This window comes from Podarcis erhardii, assembly GCF_964252035.2.
Source record: "Podarcis erhardii genome assembly, chromosome: 6".
In the NCBI taxonomy this organism is placed as follows: domain Eukaryota; kingdom Metazoa; phylum Chordata; class Lepidosauria; order Squamata; family Lacertidae; genus Podarcis; species Podarcis erhardii.
The window spans coordinates 44010158-44029025 of NC_138510.1; the positions used below are offsets into that span (position 1 = coordinate 44010158).

The 18868-nt window shown below is 41.5% G+C and overlaps 1 protein-coding gene across 1 annotated transcript; it reads left to right on the forward strand.

Moving 5' to 3' along the window:
• Positions 1 to 262: 262 nt before the first annotated feature.
• Positions 263 to 15676, forward strand: LOC309343627 (chitotriosidase-1-like). Its single transcript, XM_081865337.1, has 11 exons — positions 263 to 398; positions 1897 to 1926; positions 3099 to 3300; positions 4128 to 4184; positions 6678 to 6843; positions 8569 to 8693; positions 8906 to 8996; positions 9516 to 9698; positions 12110 to 12226; positions 13845 to 13980; positions 15115 to 15676. The coding sequence occupies exons 1-11, from the start codon at positions 374 to 376 to the stop codon at positions 15366 to 15368; spliced, it is 1386 nt and encodes a 461-aa protein (XP_081721463.1). The 5' UTR covers positions 263 to 373; the 3' UTR covers positions 15369 to 15676.
• Positions 15677 to 18868: the final 3192 nt, after the last annotated feature.

The following is an 18868-nucleotide window of genomic DNA, read 5'->3' on the forward strand; positions in this document are numbered from 1 at the left end:
ATGCTATAGTGGAAAGAGAGAGAAAACCACATTCCACCTTTAGTTGTCTGTTCCCAACAATAAGGAAATTTCAACTTTTGAAGGAATTCTGATGTGACCTCAGAATGAGGAAGAAAAATAGAAGCCTATTTCCAAGAGGAAGAGAACTTCTGAGACAGAATAGTTGTTGGCACAGCCCTTGTGCTCATCACCACCTGATTGTAGCACGCCTTGACCACACACACATAGGGGAAATGCTCCTTTGATTTCACAATCACTCTTTTTGGGTGCGAGTAGCTATAAATGCCACAGGCAAAGTGAGCTGAGACAAATTCTGAGGAGCAACCACCAGCTTTCTTTAGAACAGGAGGGCTGTGCTGAATCTGTACTCATCATGGGCCGAGCATTCATTTTGACATGTAAGTTTGTCTTCAATAGCATGTGTATGTTGGATGTTGTTGTTTTGCTAGATTTCACTCATTAAGATATGCTACTGTGCAATGTGCTCTTATTGGGAATGGAGGAGAACTTTGAACCAGATCATACTGAAAAAGTAAGCATATGTAATTTGCACTTCCCAAAACAATAGGTCAGGCATAGGCAAACTCGGCCCTCCAGATATTTTTGGGACTACAACTCCCATCATCCCTAGCTAACAGGACTAGTGGTCAGGGATGATGGGAGTTGTAGTCCCAAAACATCTGGAGGGCCGAGTTTGCCTATGCCTGCAATAGGTGTACTAAAACACAGGCATCTTTCAAAATGTGCACCTATCTGAATTTTGCAATGCAGTTCTCCAGTAGCGTAGGTTGTAGAAAGCATGCAAATTTGGGGGTAAAGTGTGCACATAAATGCATATATTTGCGAAAATAATTTTTAAAATGCATTATCCTTGGGGAAATTGCTTTGCAAATTTCTCTGGAGAAATTTGTACTAAAATGCTGTTCAGTTTTCATAAGGACTTAAAATCACAAACTGATTTTGATTGAATCTAAAAAGTTTCAATTACAGGTTCTAAGTTTGCTTGTGCTGACTGATTTGGGCTTCAAGATTAGATCCCATTATTTGAATTATATTCTAAGGTACTATTCCACAGCCGTAGACAACTTTCTCATGGTGTGGCAGAAGGTTTGTATTAACTGAATTCTGAAAGAAAAGCAGATGGGGGAATGAGGGGGGGGGATCTGAATTACTTTAAGAATGAATCACCAGTAGATTGTGTCAAAAAGGGGACTTTGGCTAATGGTGCAAAGGGTTAAGACACACACTGGTTGAAATTTCTCCTTCATCCCAACTATTAAAGCTTGAGACCAGAAGCAGTGCCTTCTTTTGCTTCTAGTCATATGAGAAAAGACAAAGACACCCTAACACTTCATATTCTGTTTGGGAAAATATACCATCCATCACATTCTAACCTTTATCTGAATGACCTCAAAAACCTTCATAACATTCACAATCATTTTAGCTGTTGGTTATTGGGTTAGCAGGATGGATGAGAAACTATTCCTCAAGCTCTTTCAATAGCACAGGAAATTAAATGTTATTGAAGAGGGGCAAGCTTGAGATTTATGGGTTACAGGACATGTAGCCAAAATGATATCATTTGTCTTTCATTTTGTATATTCTATTGAGGGATTAAGTACCATTGGTACAGTATTTTATAATACATGGCTAGACCTATTGTAAAGGAACACATTATGATGTTCAGGCATGTGGTTATTTGATACTGATGTTTTAATCATTAGGAAAATACAACTTGGTGTTTTAGTCTATAAACCATTTTGAATTCATGTACGGAAAATGCTATTAGTTCTAATAAGAATGCTATTAACAATTATCATAACAGAATCAACTTACTGGAAGGTTCCAAAGAATCCAGCTACCTGTCTAATGTCTTCCATTTTCATTTTTCTCTAGGTTTTGCCATCTTGCTGGTTTTTCACTGCAGTAAGTAAGCCTTCCCAGAGTTGTTACTCGCTTAGAACAAGCCAAGTGAAAATCAGGCAGAGTAAAGCTTGGGTTTGTTGGGCTTCGTTAAGACATTTCCTGCTTTAGAATAATCTACCGCATGCCGCGCATGATGGAGCCAGTTAGACAGGTGTCAGCACCTAGCACAAACACCTGGCATTGCTCACCTGGGCAAGATAGTTTGAACATACATATAATGTCAATCCTGGCCCAACAACATTGGCTACCAAATAGTTTCCAGGCCCAATTCAAAGTGCTGGTTTTGACCTATAAAGCCTTAAACAGCTCAGGGCCACAATGCCTTAAAGACTCCTTCTCCCCACAATTATCATCTGAGACCCTTCTTTGTGTGTCCCTTCCGTCAGAAGACTGGAGGGTGGCAACATGAGAATGAGCCTTTTCCGAAGTGGCTCCCCCCTGGAATGGGCCTTTTCTGTAGTGGCTCCCTCTGCAGTGACTCACCTGGTGTCTTTGTCACATATCTTTAGGCACCAGGCAAAAACATTCCTCTTTCCCCAGTCCTTGGGCTAATTAAACAATCTGGCTTTTTAAAGGGGGGTATTGTTTGCTACTATGGTGTGGATTTTTGTGTTTTTATGTTGTAAACTGCCTTGTGATCCTTGTCAGTAAAGATATTTATTTATTTAATAATAGATTCAGTTTTAAACTTTGTCTCTCCCATATATGAAAGGCATATCTACCGGTAAATTCTAAAACTATAAACAACTTGTTTATCTATTTCCTCTCCACTTCTCTGCAAATATGGGTGGGCAAATATAGTAATGGAAAAAATCCAGCCATGTTATTGATATGATGAGAGCAAGGCTCTTAAGGTGTTATGTCCCCACATTGGCCTCTATCATCAGTAAGGCCAGGATGAGTGGATGTTTCTTTGGAAGCAGGTAGGGCAGATCTTACTTTGAAACTCCCTCACCAAGAGTGGGGTTCATTCTCAAACTTGGGGGGGGGGGGAGAGAGAGAGAGAGAGAGAGAGAGAGAGAGAGAGAGAGAGATTGGGGCGGGGGAGATAGTATGCATCAGTACAATCTCCCAGGAGCTGTAGGAATGCAGAGTTAACAGAATATTACCTCCAGATAAGTTATTTTGTCAACAATTCCAGATAATTTTTACATGCACTTTCATCTTTGCAGGCTCTGCTTTCAAGTTGGTTTGCTATTTCACCAACTGGGCTCAGTACAGACAAGGTGAAGGGAAATTCCTCCCTCAGAATATTGATCCTAACCTGTGCACTCACCTCATTTATGCATTTGCGGGAATGTCAGAGAACAAGATCAAAACACTGGAATGGAATGATGAAACACTCTACAGGGATTTCCAGAATCTCAAACAAAAGTATGGAGAGCGCTGGGGAGGAAGGATGACTTTTTTTGAATTTCCTAGAACTAGGATCTAAACTTGTATGAGTGCTCCCATTTTCTGATAAACAGAGAATTCTGGGCTTAAGAATTGTATAGAGTTTGGTTAATGAGATTTGAAGGTGGAAAATTGGTCAAGCCAACACCTTTATATAATGCTGTGTCATTCACTGTTTCTTGGGAAGAAGCTTCACTTCCCCATGGAGGTAAAAGGTGGTGAGACCTAGCTGAGTCTAAGAATCTAAACAAAACAAATTCCTTCCAGTAGCACCTTAAAGACCAACTAAGTCAGTTCTTGGTATGAGCTTTCGTGTGCATGCACACTTCTTCAGATACACTGAAGATACACTGTGTGTATCTGAAGAAGTGTGCATGCACACGAAAGCTCATACCAAGAACTGACTTAGTTGGTCTTTAAGGTGCTACTGGAAGGAATTTGTTTTGTTTTGACTATGGCAGACCAACACGGCTACCTATCTGTAACTGGATCTAAGAATCTAACTCTGTGATCTTAACCCCTTCATGTACTAACTAGCCCTATTCTTGCCAGTAAGGTTTAAAAACAATTTCCTATGCTCCATACCCTCAAACCCAAGTTGGGACTTTGAAAGAAAACTGCATACAGTATGCATGATCTGTTTGTGTACACTGTTTTCCATGCAGCTGGGAAATATATGCAGAAAAGCTAGCTTCCATGAGCAGCACAAATGAACTTCACCGGGAATGATCAGAGATATTTGTAAGCTCAGCTGTGCAAGACACACAAAAACCTGAACTCTGTTCCTCTCTTCCCCTCCTGTCTAGGAATCCAAGACTGAAGACACTTTTAGCTATTGGTGGATGGACATTTGGAAGTCAAAAGTAAGACTTGGGCATGGGGTTTCTAAAAGAGGAACTTCATCATGAGTAGGCAATATGTAATAAAGATGGGTGTTTGCTTCAGTCAAATCCTGAATGCAGAACTGAAATACTGTAGCTGCTTCAGAGAGATTTGGGAGAAGTCCACAGTGAAGTGAGTTCCCTATGAAGTGATTCAAATTGCACCAGGCATTTCCAAATTCCCAAATCAAGGTCCAGACCAAATATTGTGTTCTCTCCCCCTTCTCAATAATAATATGCATCATGAAAGTTTCCTGTTGGAATCCTAGAACCCCATCTTTCTATTTCATTCATTCATTTTTTGCATTGCATTGCATTTACTAGATGCCCAATAATGTGTATGTTCTGGCTAGTGTGTAAGGAATTCCAAAATAAATAAAAACGACAGATAACTAAAATGCAAATGATAACAGCACTAAAAGGAAGCTAAAAAAAATCAAAGTTGGTAGCAACGATGCATGTTTTCAGTTTCATTTGTTTTCATAAAGCAAATGAAGGTTAAAGTATCAGATTTAAAAGGAAGCATAAGGTGTGAAGTTCATTAGGCGAACGTTTGTAAGAAGGTTGTTTCTTTAGTAGGCACCCATCATATTCTGGATGGTGGAAGCACTTAGAGAAGTGTCTTCATAAATGATCTCTGAGCGTTTGCAGGTACATACAGGGAATGGTAGTCATACCAATATACTGTAGCATCAAACTGTGATGGGGTTTTAAAGGTCAAAATCAACACTTTGTGATTTGGGCTGGAAGATGATGTATTACCATAATACGCTCAGAGGCAGAGTCCCAGCCAGTACTTGCAGCAATTTTCCACCCTGCTCTCAGTTTCTAGACTGTATTTTAAAACAGCCCCATTTCCAATGCGTTACACAGATACAGTAGCCAACATGGTGCCCTCCAACTATTATTGAACTACAACTTCCATTAGTCCCAGCCAGTGTGGTCAGTTATCAAAGATGATGGGAGTTGTACTCCAGCAACATCTGGAAGAAGCACATTGGCTACCTCTGAATTACAGTAATTTGAATATGGCCTGAATAACAGAAACCAAAAATTCTACTCCATCCATGTAGGCTCATAGTTGGCACACCAGCCTAAGCTGCTATTTAAAGTTAAGTTGCCAATTTTCATGAAGGTAATTTAAAAAAAAAATTGGGTGGCAATGTTAAGATGCTTTTGAAAAAAAAAAAAACCTGGAAGAAAGTAAACATGCCTCATCCCCCCCCCCCGTACTGAGGCAAATAGCTTCAGAATAATTAAAAGGTCACATGACCATGAAATTGAAATACTGAGAACTATGCATATTAGTGCCAATCTTCCATCTCATGTTAACCACAGTGCTGAAAATGCCCACTGAAGCCAGTCCTTCAGATTCATCTAACAAAAGCATTACAGTTGGAACATTAACTCTGAGAAGCATATGTTCTCAGAATAATCACACACTGTGGTTTACCTCATTTCCCCCTACTCCCAAGTCCATTCTTTGGAGACAAATCAGGTCAGGGGCATGCTTTATAGAAGCAAAGCAAAAACAGATTGAACAATGAAGTTTCTCCCATGGCTTGATGGAATAAAAGGAAAGTCTGTTCCCGTGTTACGTATTCTATGGGGACACTGCCTGATTTGCCCCAAGGCTCCAGTTGTAGACCTGTTCTTCATAAGATGGCATTGTTGGTTGGCAGCAGAAATACTGTAAGCACCAGTTATGCTTTTCCAAAATTAACAACGACCAATACACCAGTGTGTGTGTGTGCTTATGCAGCCAGTATGGTAGCCTTCACCATTCTGGTGCCTTCTGAATGTTTTGGACCACATCTTCCATGGCATTGGACTATTGCAGCCATGAACTGTAAGAAATAAAGAGGCAAAGACTACAATTTGGTCTTAATGACTTGATTCTCTACCTATCATGGGTGCTGTAAAATTAGACATATTTATTTGTTGCATTGACAAGGGACTTTTAGGGGTGGAATCGAGACCTCCAGCATGTACTGCTGATCATTTAATGCCACACAAGCATCTTTGTGGCTTTGGGAGTGATGAGAGATGCTACAAGAGCCAACCATGAGCCCAGGTGATGGGTGATGTAAGCTCCAATCATGGAGGGGGGATGTCCAGATCTGATGGCTCCTCAGGGTCACTGGTAGTACAGAGATCTGCTGTGGGCTCTGCTCTTCCTAATTTGCTTCTGAGGAGACTCCATGTTTGAGGTCTGAGCAGGACTGAACCAGGACACCAGAACATGGTGACCTTGCAGTGAAGCAAAACAGCAGCATGTTGGAAAACTAAAATCAAACAGTAAAAGCTTGTGGGCGGACAAAGTCTTCTTCAGCAACCATCTGAAAACTAAAAGGCAAGGGTCCAGTGGATAACCAAAGGGAAGATATTTTGTATTTTTAGCACCATCACTGTCTCGGGTGCCAAACAAAACAGCCATGATGTGTATCTTTTTGACTTGAATTGCTTCCCTTCTAGGTTCTCTGCCATGGTAGCTACTCCTGACACACGTCAGACATTTATTAATTCTGTGATACAATTCATGCGAAATTATGGTTTCAATGGCCTGGACCTAGATTGGGAATATCCTGGAGCCAGAGGCAGTCCTGCAGCTGATAAAATGCGTTTCACTTCCTTGGTTCAGGTACAGTAAAACTCAGCAAATCACCATCAACCAATTCTACTGTCTGGCTGCAGACTCCAGGGGCAACTTCTGTGCACAACAGGCAATGAATTTAATAGGGATAGCAGGGAGTGCTGCAAAGAGACAATATGAATTATTGTTTTCTCTGTGAACGGATGGAATCAAGTTACAAGATTCAGACTTGTGTCAAATCCCAGGCTGTGCCAAGGTGTTGTCCAGAGACCAACCCCTAGATTTGCCTTTGTCTTGGTTATGAAAGGGAAGTTGACCAACAGTCAAGATATCAGAACTGTGTATACAAATAGAGCCCTAGACCAGCAAAACTAAATTATGTGAAATGTGAAAGCTTGTGTAAATCACCAGACACATCTGGAATGGTTTTTGAGACAACATGGAACAAGGGGCTGTGCCTCAAGTAGTGAGCTAATAGGTTGAACCTATAACATATAGGTAAGATAACATATAAATATTCTATAAGCTAGCCCTACAGTATGGTCTGAAGGTACACGAGGCCACCACATTGCTGCAACTAAACAGGTTTGGATCTGGTCATCTGCCTGGGAACTATATGTACTTTGCCTTGGGTTCCAGAACAGAAGAAAGGTGTGGGGTGTAAATGTAATCAAAGCATATGGAATTTTCAAGTAGTTCTGAGGAAAAGTGATTGAATCAGTAGGTCCCTACCTACACTTCCACTCTTTACTGGGAAACCTCTTCTGCTTTGATTCAATTTATATTTCCCTTTTTATTGATTGGTTTTAATTTGATTTATTGTATTTCTATGATGCTTTTCATTCAAATGAATCCCAAAGTGGCTTACAAACAATAAATTACAACATGATAAACCATAATAGAACATCACAAATATAGTATAAATCATATAAAATAATTAACAAATCATCAATGAAACAATTACAATCTATAAAACAGCAGATGAAAAATAAACCGAACATCACAATTGCAACAAAAGTCATATTGTATGATTAACAAATCAATACAGCATTTATAATCTATAAAACAATATTAACAACTTAACAAAATAGCAGCTGGGGAAAAAAGCTAAGCACTGTTAAGTTCATGCACACTCTGATAACTCACACTCTTTCACTCCATTTGGTTCATTAAAATAAACATAAAATACACATAATACACGTAAGCTCAACCAGATGCTGTACTAGCTGGGGTCCTCATGCAGTGGGTGATGGAGGAGACAGTAGGGCTCTCAGGCCTACTGCCAGTGGTAAGGTAGATATTGACTCCAGGTAGCCTGCCCAGGTGCCGTTGATGAGGAACTCACCCACATTGCTCTCAGTAATAAGGAAATCTGAGAGGAGCCTGTCCCTGCTCCAGCTTCTTCAGCTGCATCTTGGCCAACCTGGTGGCAGGGAAGGAGGAGGCTGCTGAGGGGAATGAGGGGTTGGCTGGTTGAGTCCATCAGGCAGGAGGGAGAGGCCATGATTAACCTGCTGAGAGAGCCTCAGCAGGATCCTGGAGGCCTGGATGAGCTCGCATCCAATGACTCAGAGCTGTGTATCTGTCTTGGTGTCCATGCAAGGCATGAAGCAGAGGTCATTGGCCAGCATGGGTGAAGCAGGAGATGTGGGGGTGGGCCAAGAAGCTAGAGAGTGTGGAAATGGGGATGTTTCCATCTCTTCCACATCCTCGAGCTTTAAGAGAAGGACAAAAGCAAATTTAATTATTGTTCTACTCAACTATTTGCCTTAGGAAATGGTGAAAGAATTCCAGGCAGAAGCACAACGGACAGGAAAGGAAAGGCTGCTGCTGTCTGCTGCTGTGGCAGCTGGGAAGGAAACCATTGACAATGGCTATGAAGTGGACAAGATTTCCCAGTGAGTATGATGAGGCACTTATGAACCATGAAGGGAAATTAATAGTGGCAACTCACAGGCAGCTTGCATTTGATACTTGAGAACCAGTTTAGTCCAATAATTTCAAATCATGGTTGACAAATCATGCCAGTGGGCACATAATTGCCCACAATGCATCCACTCAGGATTCTTATGCTAGAGATGGAATAAACATATTCGAATTCCCCTTGCAGGTCTCTGGACTTCATCAACCTGATGACATATGACTTTCATGGATCTTGGGAACGCGTTACAGGACATGTCAGCCCTCTGTACCCTGACACCGTAAGTGTTAAATATTTCCTAGCAAATTGTAGCCTCTCATTTTAATTGAAAGTAAAGAAAATGTCCAAAGGTACAAAGCAAACCCACTATTTCTTGGTCCTCTAGGTCAGCCTTTGCGAAGCTCTACATCCTGTGAAAGGTTTCCAATATAGAACTGGGATAAAGTTTTTGGCTGAAAAAATGTACAAAAACAGATCAAATACATATTGAGATACATATTGAAATACATTGAGATACAATATATATTGTGATATAATGTATGCTTAAATGCCATTGTTATGGTTTCGTATCGTTTTAAAAATATTCATCATTGAATAATGTGGAAATGGGGTAGACTAAACTAATGAATGGATATGTGAGAATTTGATACAGACTGGGAAAAGACTCGTGTCTCCATCCATAGTCCATTGAGTCATGGCTGCTGGGAAACTACAGGTCTGTGGAGCAACCAGAGATCTGAACAGTAAAACTGGGCAACGTGCATTGATATCATGCTTTCTATCTCATTGCCTCATCAAGGACAATGCTGTGAAGTACTGGATGGGCAAAGGAGCACCAGCTGAAAAGCTTGTCCTGGGAGTTCCTCTCTATGGACGAACCTTTACCCTTTCTTCCACACAAAATGGGGTTAATGCACCAACCTCAGGACCAGGGACAGCTGGCACTTTCACCAAAGAGGCTGGATTCTTGTCTTATTATGAGGTAGGAAAGATGCTTAAACTTATATCTTGTTAGACTTGCCCCACTTCTCTAAGTGGTGAGATGTTCCAGGAGTAGAGTGCTTACGAAGTTTGTGTTTTGCAATACTGGGTTGTTGCGGGAGGTTTGTTTTTAGTTTTACAAATACAGGTTGTGTATAGGTGGAGGCATTTAAATACTGCAGAAGAAAGCTGCCACATCAGATTTCCAGAGACAGGGCACCCCTGATACCGCTAACTTCCAGAGCCCCCAAAATTCACCTCTATTTCACTCTCCAAAAATGGCAACCTTTTCTTCTTGCAGACTTATGTTACGTCATCCTTGTGACACATTCCCCTTCCCCAGTGTGGTCCTATATTAAAAAAAACCTAGCTGTCCAACATTTTGTTGTCATGGGGACACATCTAGTGCTGTACTGAAAAATCCCATTCCTAATATTTTTGCAGCGCCATTTGCAGTTACTTTATTTCCAGTTACTTTCTTGCAGGTGAAATCAGTTAATCGCCATGTCTCCCTCTGCACTGTTGGGCTGGGCACTGGGATGGCAGAATCCAGAGGAAAGTGAGGAGAAATAGAGGGGGGGGTGAGGCTGGAACAGATGGAAGCCCTTCCGTTCCCACCACATGGTCCCCTCTGGCTCCAGTGTGGCTCCAGACTTCCAGCTGCCTCCCCTCCTGAGCAGGTCTTAATAAAAATTCATTTTCTTATCTAGAATTAAGAGCATCTGCTACTGTGTTTTGATCATGGCAAACCCGCTGCCTTGACTTTCCCCAACCCCAATTAACTAATATCCTCAAACTTATGGACACATACTTCCCTTTTCTGTTCTGCTTTTCATGCCACACACATCCTCAGATTTGTTGAGAAAGTTGTGGGCAAACTTCAGGACAGGGCTGAGAACATACAATCCAAGAAGGTTCAAAGTGGGGTTATTGGATTGTTGTTTCTGTTTTTATTAGGTATTTTGTGGTTTTATATCTTGATTTCATTCTGTGAACCGCACTGAGACCCCCGGTTATAGGGCGGTATACAGTGGTACCTTGGTTTGCAACCGCTTTGGATTACAACTGTTTTGGATTACAACCACGTCAAACCTGGAAGTGCGTGTCCCTTTTTTGGATTTAAACCAATGGGGGGGGGGAGGCCCCACTGGCAAAAGCACGCCTTGGGTTACAAACTGTTTTGGTTTACAACTGGACCTCTGGAACAGATTATGGTTGTAAACCAACATACCACTGTATAAATTCCATAAATAACAATAACAATAATCATAATCTGCACTATACATTTAAAGCATCATGCCTCTTTAAACAATCGTGGCTTCCTCCCTGCCAAAGAATGGTGGGAAATGTAGTTATTAAGGGGGCTGAGAGTTGTTAGAAAACTCTTATTCCCCTCACAGAGCCACAGTTCTCAGAGTGATTTAACAGTTAATTTCTTTTCTCAGGGGCTCTGGGAATTTTAGCTCTGTGAGGGGAATAGGGGTCTTCTAACAACACTTGGCAGCACTAACACTGTACTGTGGCTGGTGGAGACTCTTCAAGGTCCCCAGTAGAAGTCTTTCCCAACACCTGTCATGTGCATGTGGCCTACCACTGAGCTATGGTCCCTCCTCAGGTCAGCAATCATTCTCTGTCGTATAATATATTTCCAAAACTTCCTGGAGTAGCATTAAAACCCGTATTTTGCTTTACTTATTTTAAGGGTAAGGCACCTGATACAGACAGCTTTAAGAACATAAGAGAAGCCTGCTGCATCAGGCCAATGGCTCATCTAGTCCAGCATCTTGTTCTCATAGTGGCCACCAAGATGCCTCTTTGAGACCTGCAAGCTGAGCACGAGCACAACAGCACTCTGGCCACCTGCAACTTCCAGCACCTACCTATTATTCAGAGGCACAATGCCTCTGACTGTGGAGGTGCAAGATAGCCATTGTGGCTAGTAGCCATTGGTAGTCTTGTCCTCCATGAATTTGTCTCTCTGAAAGCCATCCAATTTGGTGGCCATCACTGGTTGGTGAGGGATCACGTTCCATAGTTTTACTATGTGCTTTGCAAAGAAGTGCTTTCTTTAATCTGTCCTAAATCTTTCACCATTCGGCTTCATTGAATCTCCATGAATTCTACTGCATGAGAAAGGGAGAGGAACTTTTCTGTATCCACTTTCTCCGTGCCATGCATAATTTTATAAACTTCTATCATGTCATCTTTTCTCTGAACTAGATGCCCCCAAATGCTGAAACCATTCCTCGTAAGAGGAAGCTTGCTCTATCTCCTAGGTCATTTTAACTGCCCTTCTTGCAATTGCAACAGGCTCTGATTTCTACACCTCCGTAATGGGGAAGTTGTCTGACCTCAAGTGTCTCAATTCAACCATGTGGTAACACAGCCATGCTCCAATCTATTTTGTTTCAGATCTGCAACTTTAATAAAGGTGCCACCACAGCAGTGATTCCAGGGGGGAATGCTCCCTATTCCTTCAAGGGAAATCAGTGGGTAGGATACGACAATGTGGACAGCATTAAAACTAAGGTAACAATTATACATATATTTGCTTTTATCTGTACAAAACATTTAGTGGAGCTCAGTCAATGTTATGCTTCAAAATCATCACCTAGTAAACATGCTAGCAAGCTACATAATTACTAGATAATAAAGATACTAGGTTGTTTAAGGACCACTTTGCTATGTAGAATGCAATTTCCAATAGGAATTAAGGTGTCAGGGGCTGGACTGAGGAGGAATGGTGGGAGTCCCCCCCCCCCACTTTTCCTGAGGGCAGGAGGACAGTATTGATTTAGAACAGTGGTTTGCAGAGGGGCATAGTCCAGAGGGGGAAAGCTGGGAAATAGTGGGTGAGGAACAACTAGAAGAGGAAACACCAAGAGAGAGACAGCTGGTAGATTCAGTGTCATTGGACAGCATTCCTGACCCACTTGTCCCCCCCTTCGCCTAAGACTAGAAGGGCTTTGAGAGTGGTAAAACAGAAAGCACAGCGGCAACAAACTCAGATTACCCAACATAGGAGTGACGTAGATTAATGGGGACAGAGGGGCTGAACCTTTACTGGGAGCATCGCCATTTCTAGAGAGATATGCATTACTTTGTCTTTCACTGTGATTATTAAAGAAACTAACTGGTAAGAACTCTCCTTTCATTTGATCTGTTTATTACTGCCACCGGGGGAGAGATCTGATTCCCCGAAGTCTGACATAAGCTGAGGTTTTCACTGCCTATAGTGATTAGGGTGTTGGACCTGGGAGACCATGGTTCTAATTCCCACTCAGTGATAAGCCTTACTGGGTGACCCTGGGCCAGTCACCATCTCTCAGCCCAACCTTCCTCACAGTGCTGTTGTGAACATAAAATGTGGGAGAGGTAGAACCATGTACACCACTTTGAGTTTCTTGGAGGAAAGGTGAGATATAAATGTAATCAGTGAATAAAAACACATGCAGTGGGTAGCTATGGTTCACCATGCTTTTCCAAGGACAAAATGCTTAATGTTGAACAATAGCAGCCAGTGATAGGGTGATGTTGCAGAGCTGCTCTCCCAATACTGACATCACTGCCGCTTACATGGGTAGGGTGGGGCAAGGCACTGGGCTGCATGGATGTCCTGATGGAAGTGCTGGATTGGCTCTAGCCATAAACTGCAGTGATGCTAGTGTCTGGAGGTCAGCTCTGTCCCACCACTCCAGCAACTGCTCATATTGAAGCAGTCAGTTGTCATGATGATTTACAGTGGTGCCTCGCAAGACGAAATTAATTCGTTCCGCGAGTTGTTTTGTCTTGCGATTTTTTCGTCTTGCGGAGCGCGAATCCCCTGGGTATTAACAGTTGTAAGAAAAAGGAAACAAACTCGCAAGATGTTTTCATCTTGCAAAGCAAGCCCATAGGGAAAATCGTCTTGTGAAGCAACTCAAAAATCAAAAAACCCTTTCGTCTTGCGCGTTTTTCGTCTTACGAGGCAGTCGTCTTGCGAGGTACCACTGTACTTGGACTTTACTGTTAAAGGCAGCATACCTACAGACCTCTGAATATTGTAATTTCCTTCTTAAACAGGAGCCATATTCATTGCCCTAGAAGGGTTCTCACCATTATTATTACTCCCATAAGCCTTTGAATTCCTGTTTTCTGTTTCTCTCAGGTCAAGTATCTGAAGGAAAAGAAGCTGGGAGGTGCCATGGTATGGGCCATGGATCTGGATGACTTCAGTGGTTCTTTCTGTGGCCAAGGAGCATACCCACTCCTCCAGACTCTGAAGAGAGAACTTGGCTCCACAGGTTAATCCTTTGTTATTATATTTGTTTTTCTTGAAATCCTCAGTCACAAGCCCTGTAGGGAACTAAATATTTACCCAACACTCTTACTTCATTCTGGCTTCCTGTTATATAGCAATAGGTAGTTGCACCCATGATATAAGAAGAAGAAAAAAGGTCTCTGTGAAAAGGGGAGTTTCTTGTCTCCCTTTAGGCCTCTGGCTGTGCTTAAATAAACTTGTTTAACCTAAAACAGCTCTCTTAGGCTATGCATTTCTCCTCCTCTTCATGCAACACACCAGGGAAAGAACAATGAAGGCTGTGTAGGCACGTAAGAGCCCAGTTGGGTCAGCCCAAAAGTCTACCTATTCCACTATCTTCTTTCCCACAGTGGCCAACCACATGCTTCTGAGAAGCACACAAGCAGGACGTGAGGCACTAGGTCTCTGCTACTGTCCCCCTCCCCCAGCAACTGTGGGATGCTGCCTCTGATCTTGGAGGCAGCATATTCTCCCCATGACTAGCAGCCATGGGTAGCCTTAGCTTCCATAATTTCATCTAATCCCTACCTTGAAATCCATCTAATATGGTCAGCGCCATTTCTTGTGGAAGCAAGAAATCCCATTATTTAACCAGTTAACCGTTTCTGACTCTCCCACCCTTCATTGGGTGACTCCAGGTTCTAGTATTATGAAGGAAGGAGAAAAACATTTTCTCCACACCATGCCTTCTGTTTTATGAACATCTCCCACACGCCACTTCTCTGCACCAAACAGCACTTTCCCTGGTTCCTTTTCTACTGATATTGAAAGGTTCTCTTTGTGTGTGACTAATTTCACCCCATCCCCATTAAATTTCAAGTTAGATTTCAGCACCATTTAATTTATTTCATTAATCTGGAACATCTGAAGACCACCTTTCCTTGATTGAGCAATCAAAGGCATACCTCACACTGCAAGCTTAAATTTGCCACAGCATCCTAAAAGTCAATGTGCACAGAAGCCTTGCATGTGGTACCAGAAACAAGAAGTCAGAGGAAGTGGCAGAAGAGGCAGCTGCATTGCTGGAGCCTTTCATGAGCGCCAGCTCCAGATATATACAGTAATATATATATATATATATATATAGGCTAAACTATCTATATTCTTCTTCTGGCAGGCCTGGCACCAAACCCCAAACCTCCAGTTCCTGCTGAACCTCCAGTTCCTGCTGAACCTCCAAGACCTGATGTTCCACAACCTGATGCACCTACAGCAGACACCTTTTGCCTTGACAAGGAGGATGGGATCCATGCTGATTTGCAAGATGCCACAAAGTATTATATGTGCACCCACAAAAAGACTTTCAGCATGCCTTGCCCAACAGGACTAACTTTTGACAACCAGTGCAAATGTTGCAATCATCCTCAATAAAGGGCTTCTAATACTGTATAGGCAAACCCCAAAGATGACATTCCGTTGTCTTCAGAGCTAAGTACTTCAGAGCTAAGTGCTTTGCTGTCCCTGTAAAACTGCCTATACTTCCAATATGTTCATCTGCATATTTCTCCAAGTCTTTAACAAATAGGGTTATAGTATCTGCTTCTGCTTTGCACTAAAGAACAACGCACCAGCCAGCATGATATGAGCACTTCATAATAGTTTGCTTTTACAATATGTAGCCACTTGCTCCCTATGTCTGATAATTTTAGCAAAAGAAAATAAACTCATTTCAACTAAAAGTAGTTAGAGGCTTATTTTGTTGCATACCTAGCAGGCAACCCGCTCCATGAATTCATTTTAATAATAACTGGTACTAAACATGTATTTCAAAACATTCTCTCTGTTTGGTTCATTTAAAAAAAAAACCACAAGAAACAAATTTAGGATCCAAAAGAGTGACATTCCTGCTTTTGCTTTAGTATCTAATAACTTTGCAATTCTTGGCTCTATGTATGACGTGTGCATACACACGAAAGCTTATACCAGAACAAACTTAGTTGGTCTATAAGGTGCTACTGGACAATTTTTTATTTTGTTTATTTTTATTTCGACTGCGTCAGACCAACACGGCTACCTACCTGAATCTAGAAATTGGAAACTTATTTTTGGTGGCTGTGCCCAGTATTTCTGCCAATAGATGGCACTCTACACTTCTCTAACAAATAATGTTCTACATTTTATCAGATAGTTGTTCCTTTTATCTGAGTAGCTCAACCATGGTCTTGAATTTAAGCTTACAGCTATTTTGTATTTATTGTTTCCACTAGGGCTGAAATATACATGTGGCACAGAAGAACTGTGATTAGCCTCCTAAAGATGGTTTGATTTCATTTCTGAACCGAAATACAGCCTTGTGTCTGCTTTCATAGCTGCAGGGGAGAAAATACAGGTTTTCTTAAGTGGCATTTCAGTTTTAAAATGCCTATAAATTAATCACAGTTAGGAGCACAGGAAGAAAAAAAGCTAGCCATCTTAAGTCTGTATAACTGAGATGAAAGGTTAGAAAACAATAGATTCTGTTTGAGTCACTGAGGACTTCATGGACTCATGAACAGAGGGCAGGTTAGAAAGGAGTCATGATCAGAAGGCTGGCTGTCCTTTCTTGCCAAAGCCACAGTTCCAGCCACCTTCATCATCTCTAAGGATTCGTCTTTCTTGACAATGAACCATCCTTTGCAATGTTTACTTAGACATAAGGCCATTCAGTTCAATGGTGCTGGCTCCCTTGGATGTTTAAGATTGCAGCTATAATTTGGGGATTCTAAGCAGTTGTTTCTGATTTCATGTAAGTGATTTAGAGAAAAATTCCCAAATATCAGAGCTGTTGCAAGTTCTCAGCATCCATCATCAGTAAGAAGCAGTGAAGCATATACACATACAGTTTAAGTTGATTCAAATTTATTCTTTTACCACTGAGTTTACTGTGTGACTCTACTAAGACTATTGATATAGACTTCAAGACCTCTTGCTCCTTTATTTCCTTAACTAAAAGAAGCCACTATGGACTAATTATTGTCCTGGTCACTTAACCAAGTTATTCTACTATTATTTTTATTTGATGGATTATTTGTTCATTCATAACTAACACCATTGGTTTTCTGGTTGTATTTATCCAGCATGGAGTGAGTATTAGGCCCTGTATTCCTCTTGTCTGATGTTGAAACTAAAATTACTTCATCTGCAACTACATCATAGGTCAAATCAGTTTCATTCAAAATGATCCCTAAATATGTATATAGGACCAATACTGACTCACTTTTTAAGCCGAGTTCATCTTAAATGAATTCCCGTTAGTTACAGTGTCTTAGAAAGCTGGGTATGAATTAGGAACAACATTTGCTATATCACTTTCGCTTCTGCAAAGAGCTTTCGTGCTAGGCTAGATTCTGCGTCAAAAAACAATGAAATGTAGACTCTCATACCAACTGTTCATCACTCTGGTACTTGAATTTGTAGAAGTAGGAAAATGTTTAATTACCCAGTAGAGCAGCTTCTCTCTGAGAATCTCTACAGTACTTGCAAGTTACTTAAAGGGAAAAGAGTAAATTGAGAGAAAACACAGTTCGGTACACAAATTTCCTTCCTTTCACAACATTTGATTCTTTTCCCTTACATCTCTTGGTGGCTGGATTAGATCTATGAGAAGGAAGTTTTTTAACCCTTCCAGCTGTTGTTGGGCTCCATTTCCCATCAGCTTATTGGATTGTTGGGTTCTTCAAAGATATATCTGGCAATACTCTATCATCTATCAATCGATCATGTGGCCTGCTATTAAGGTCCACATTAATTCAATCAAAAAAATATAATATCATTCCTATAACAAATAACATTTATCCTGTCATAAAAAGGGCCCCTAATTAATACTTTGATCCCAGCATGCACCTGCAAATACCTTTCAGGAAGTAATTGTTGTACCATATTGCTGGACTATTGTACAGTTCTGCTACGAATACCAGGAATGACAACAGCACAGGTTGGTCATATATACAGTACATGCCTAGCTCACACATCACAGCAAACCAAAAAGGAGGGTAGTCTTCAAAACTATTTGGTGTGCTCTTTTTTTGTGATGAGATCCAAGTGTGCCTGATCAGTGCTTTTGGTGTGTTAAGCTGATTAGCACCGGAAACCAATATCTGAATGCTCTATAAATCAATGTGTATCTATAGCCCCAGTTCACTTATTAGTGCTCAAATGTTCAATACATGCAAGTCTGGGTTCTTCTTACACCTAGAGACACCCCTGCCACTGCACTCCCCCCCCCCCACCAGCTTTGTCCTTCTTGAACTCCATGATGTTATGGGTTTGTGCCTGGATTTAGTAAAAGTTTGATTGAATAATGGTTTGATTAAACATTGCCAAACAGAGAATCCCCTGGATTTAGTTATGCTAACAAGCCAAGCCAGCTCAGGAGAGCTAGCTGGATGGTCCCCTAGCAAAGGCAAAGAGTAGTGGGACTCCTCCTGTGCTGGGTGCTAGTGGGCAGAGGCAAAGGCCAGGTTTAGGGTTTCAGCTTTGAATGAAGCAGGCTGTGAGGAGGTCCTTGGACTCAGTTAGCAGCAAGAAGGAGAAGGAGGGGCAAAACTCTGTGAGCTGTGGCTGACAGGCTAGGACTAAGAGACACAGAGGGTGGCTTTTTGCTGTTCTTTGAATCCAATGCTGCCCTTAGGAGGGAAGCCAGGATGCTCTGCAATCCCTCCATCTAGGTGCAGGTTGTATATATGTAAAAAAACAACAACAACAAAGCCATATATCATAAAGACATCACAGTCTTTGCTGTGCCTAATTTCTGAAGGAAACACAAAACTTGGGTAAGTACCTGGAACCCCTGGAATCTCACATCACTCAGAGATAGGGGTGGCATCTAACAATATGTTAGCCACAGACATTTGCAAAGGGGAAAGCTTCATGTGTACAGTTGTGTATGCAAA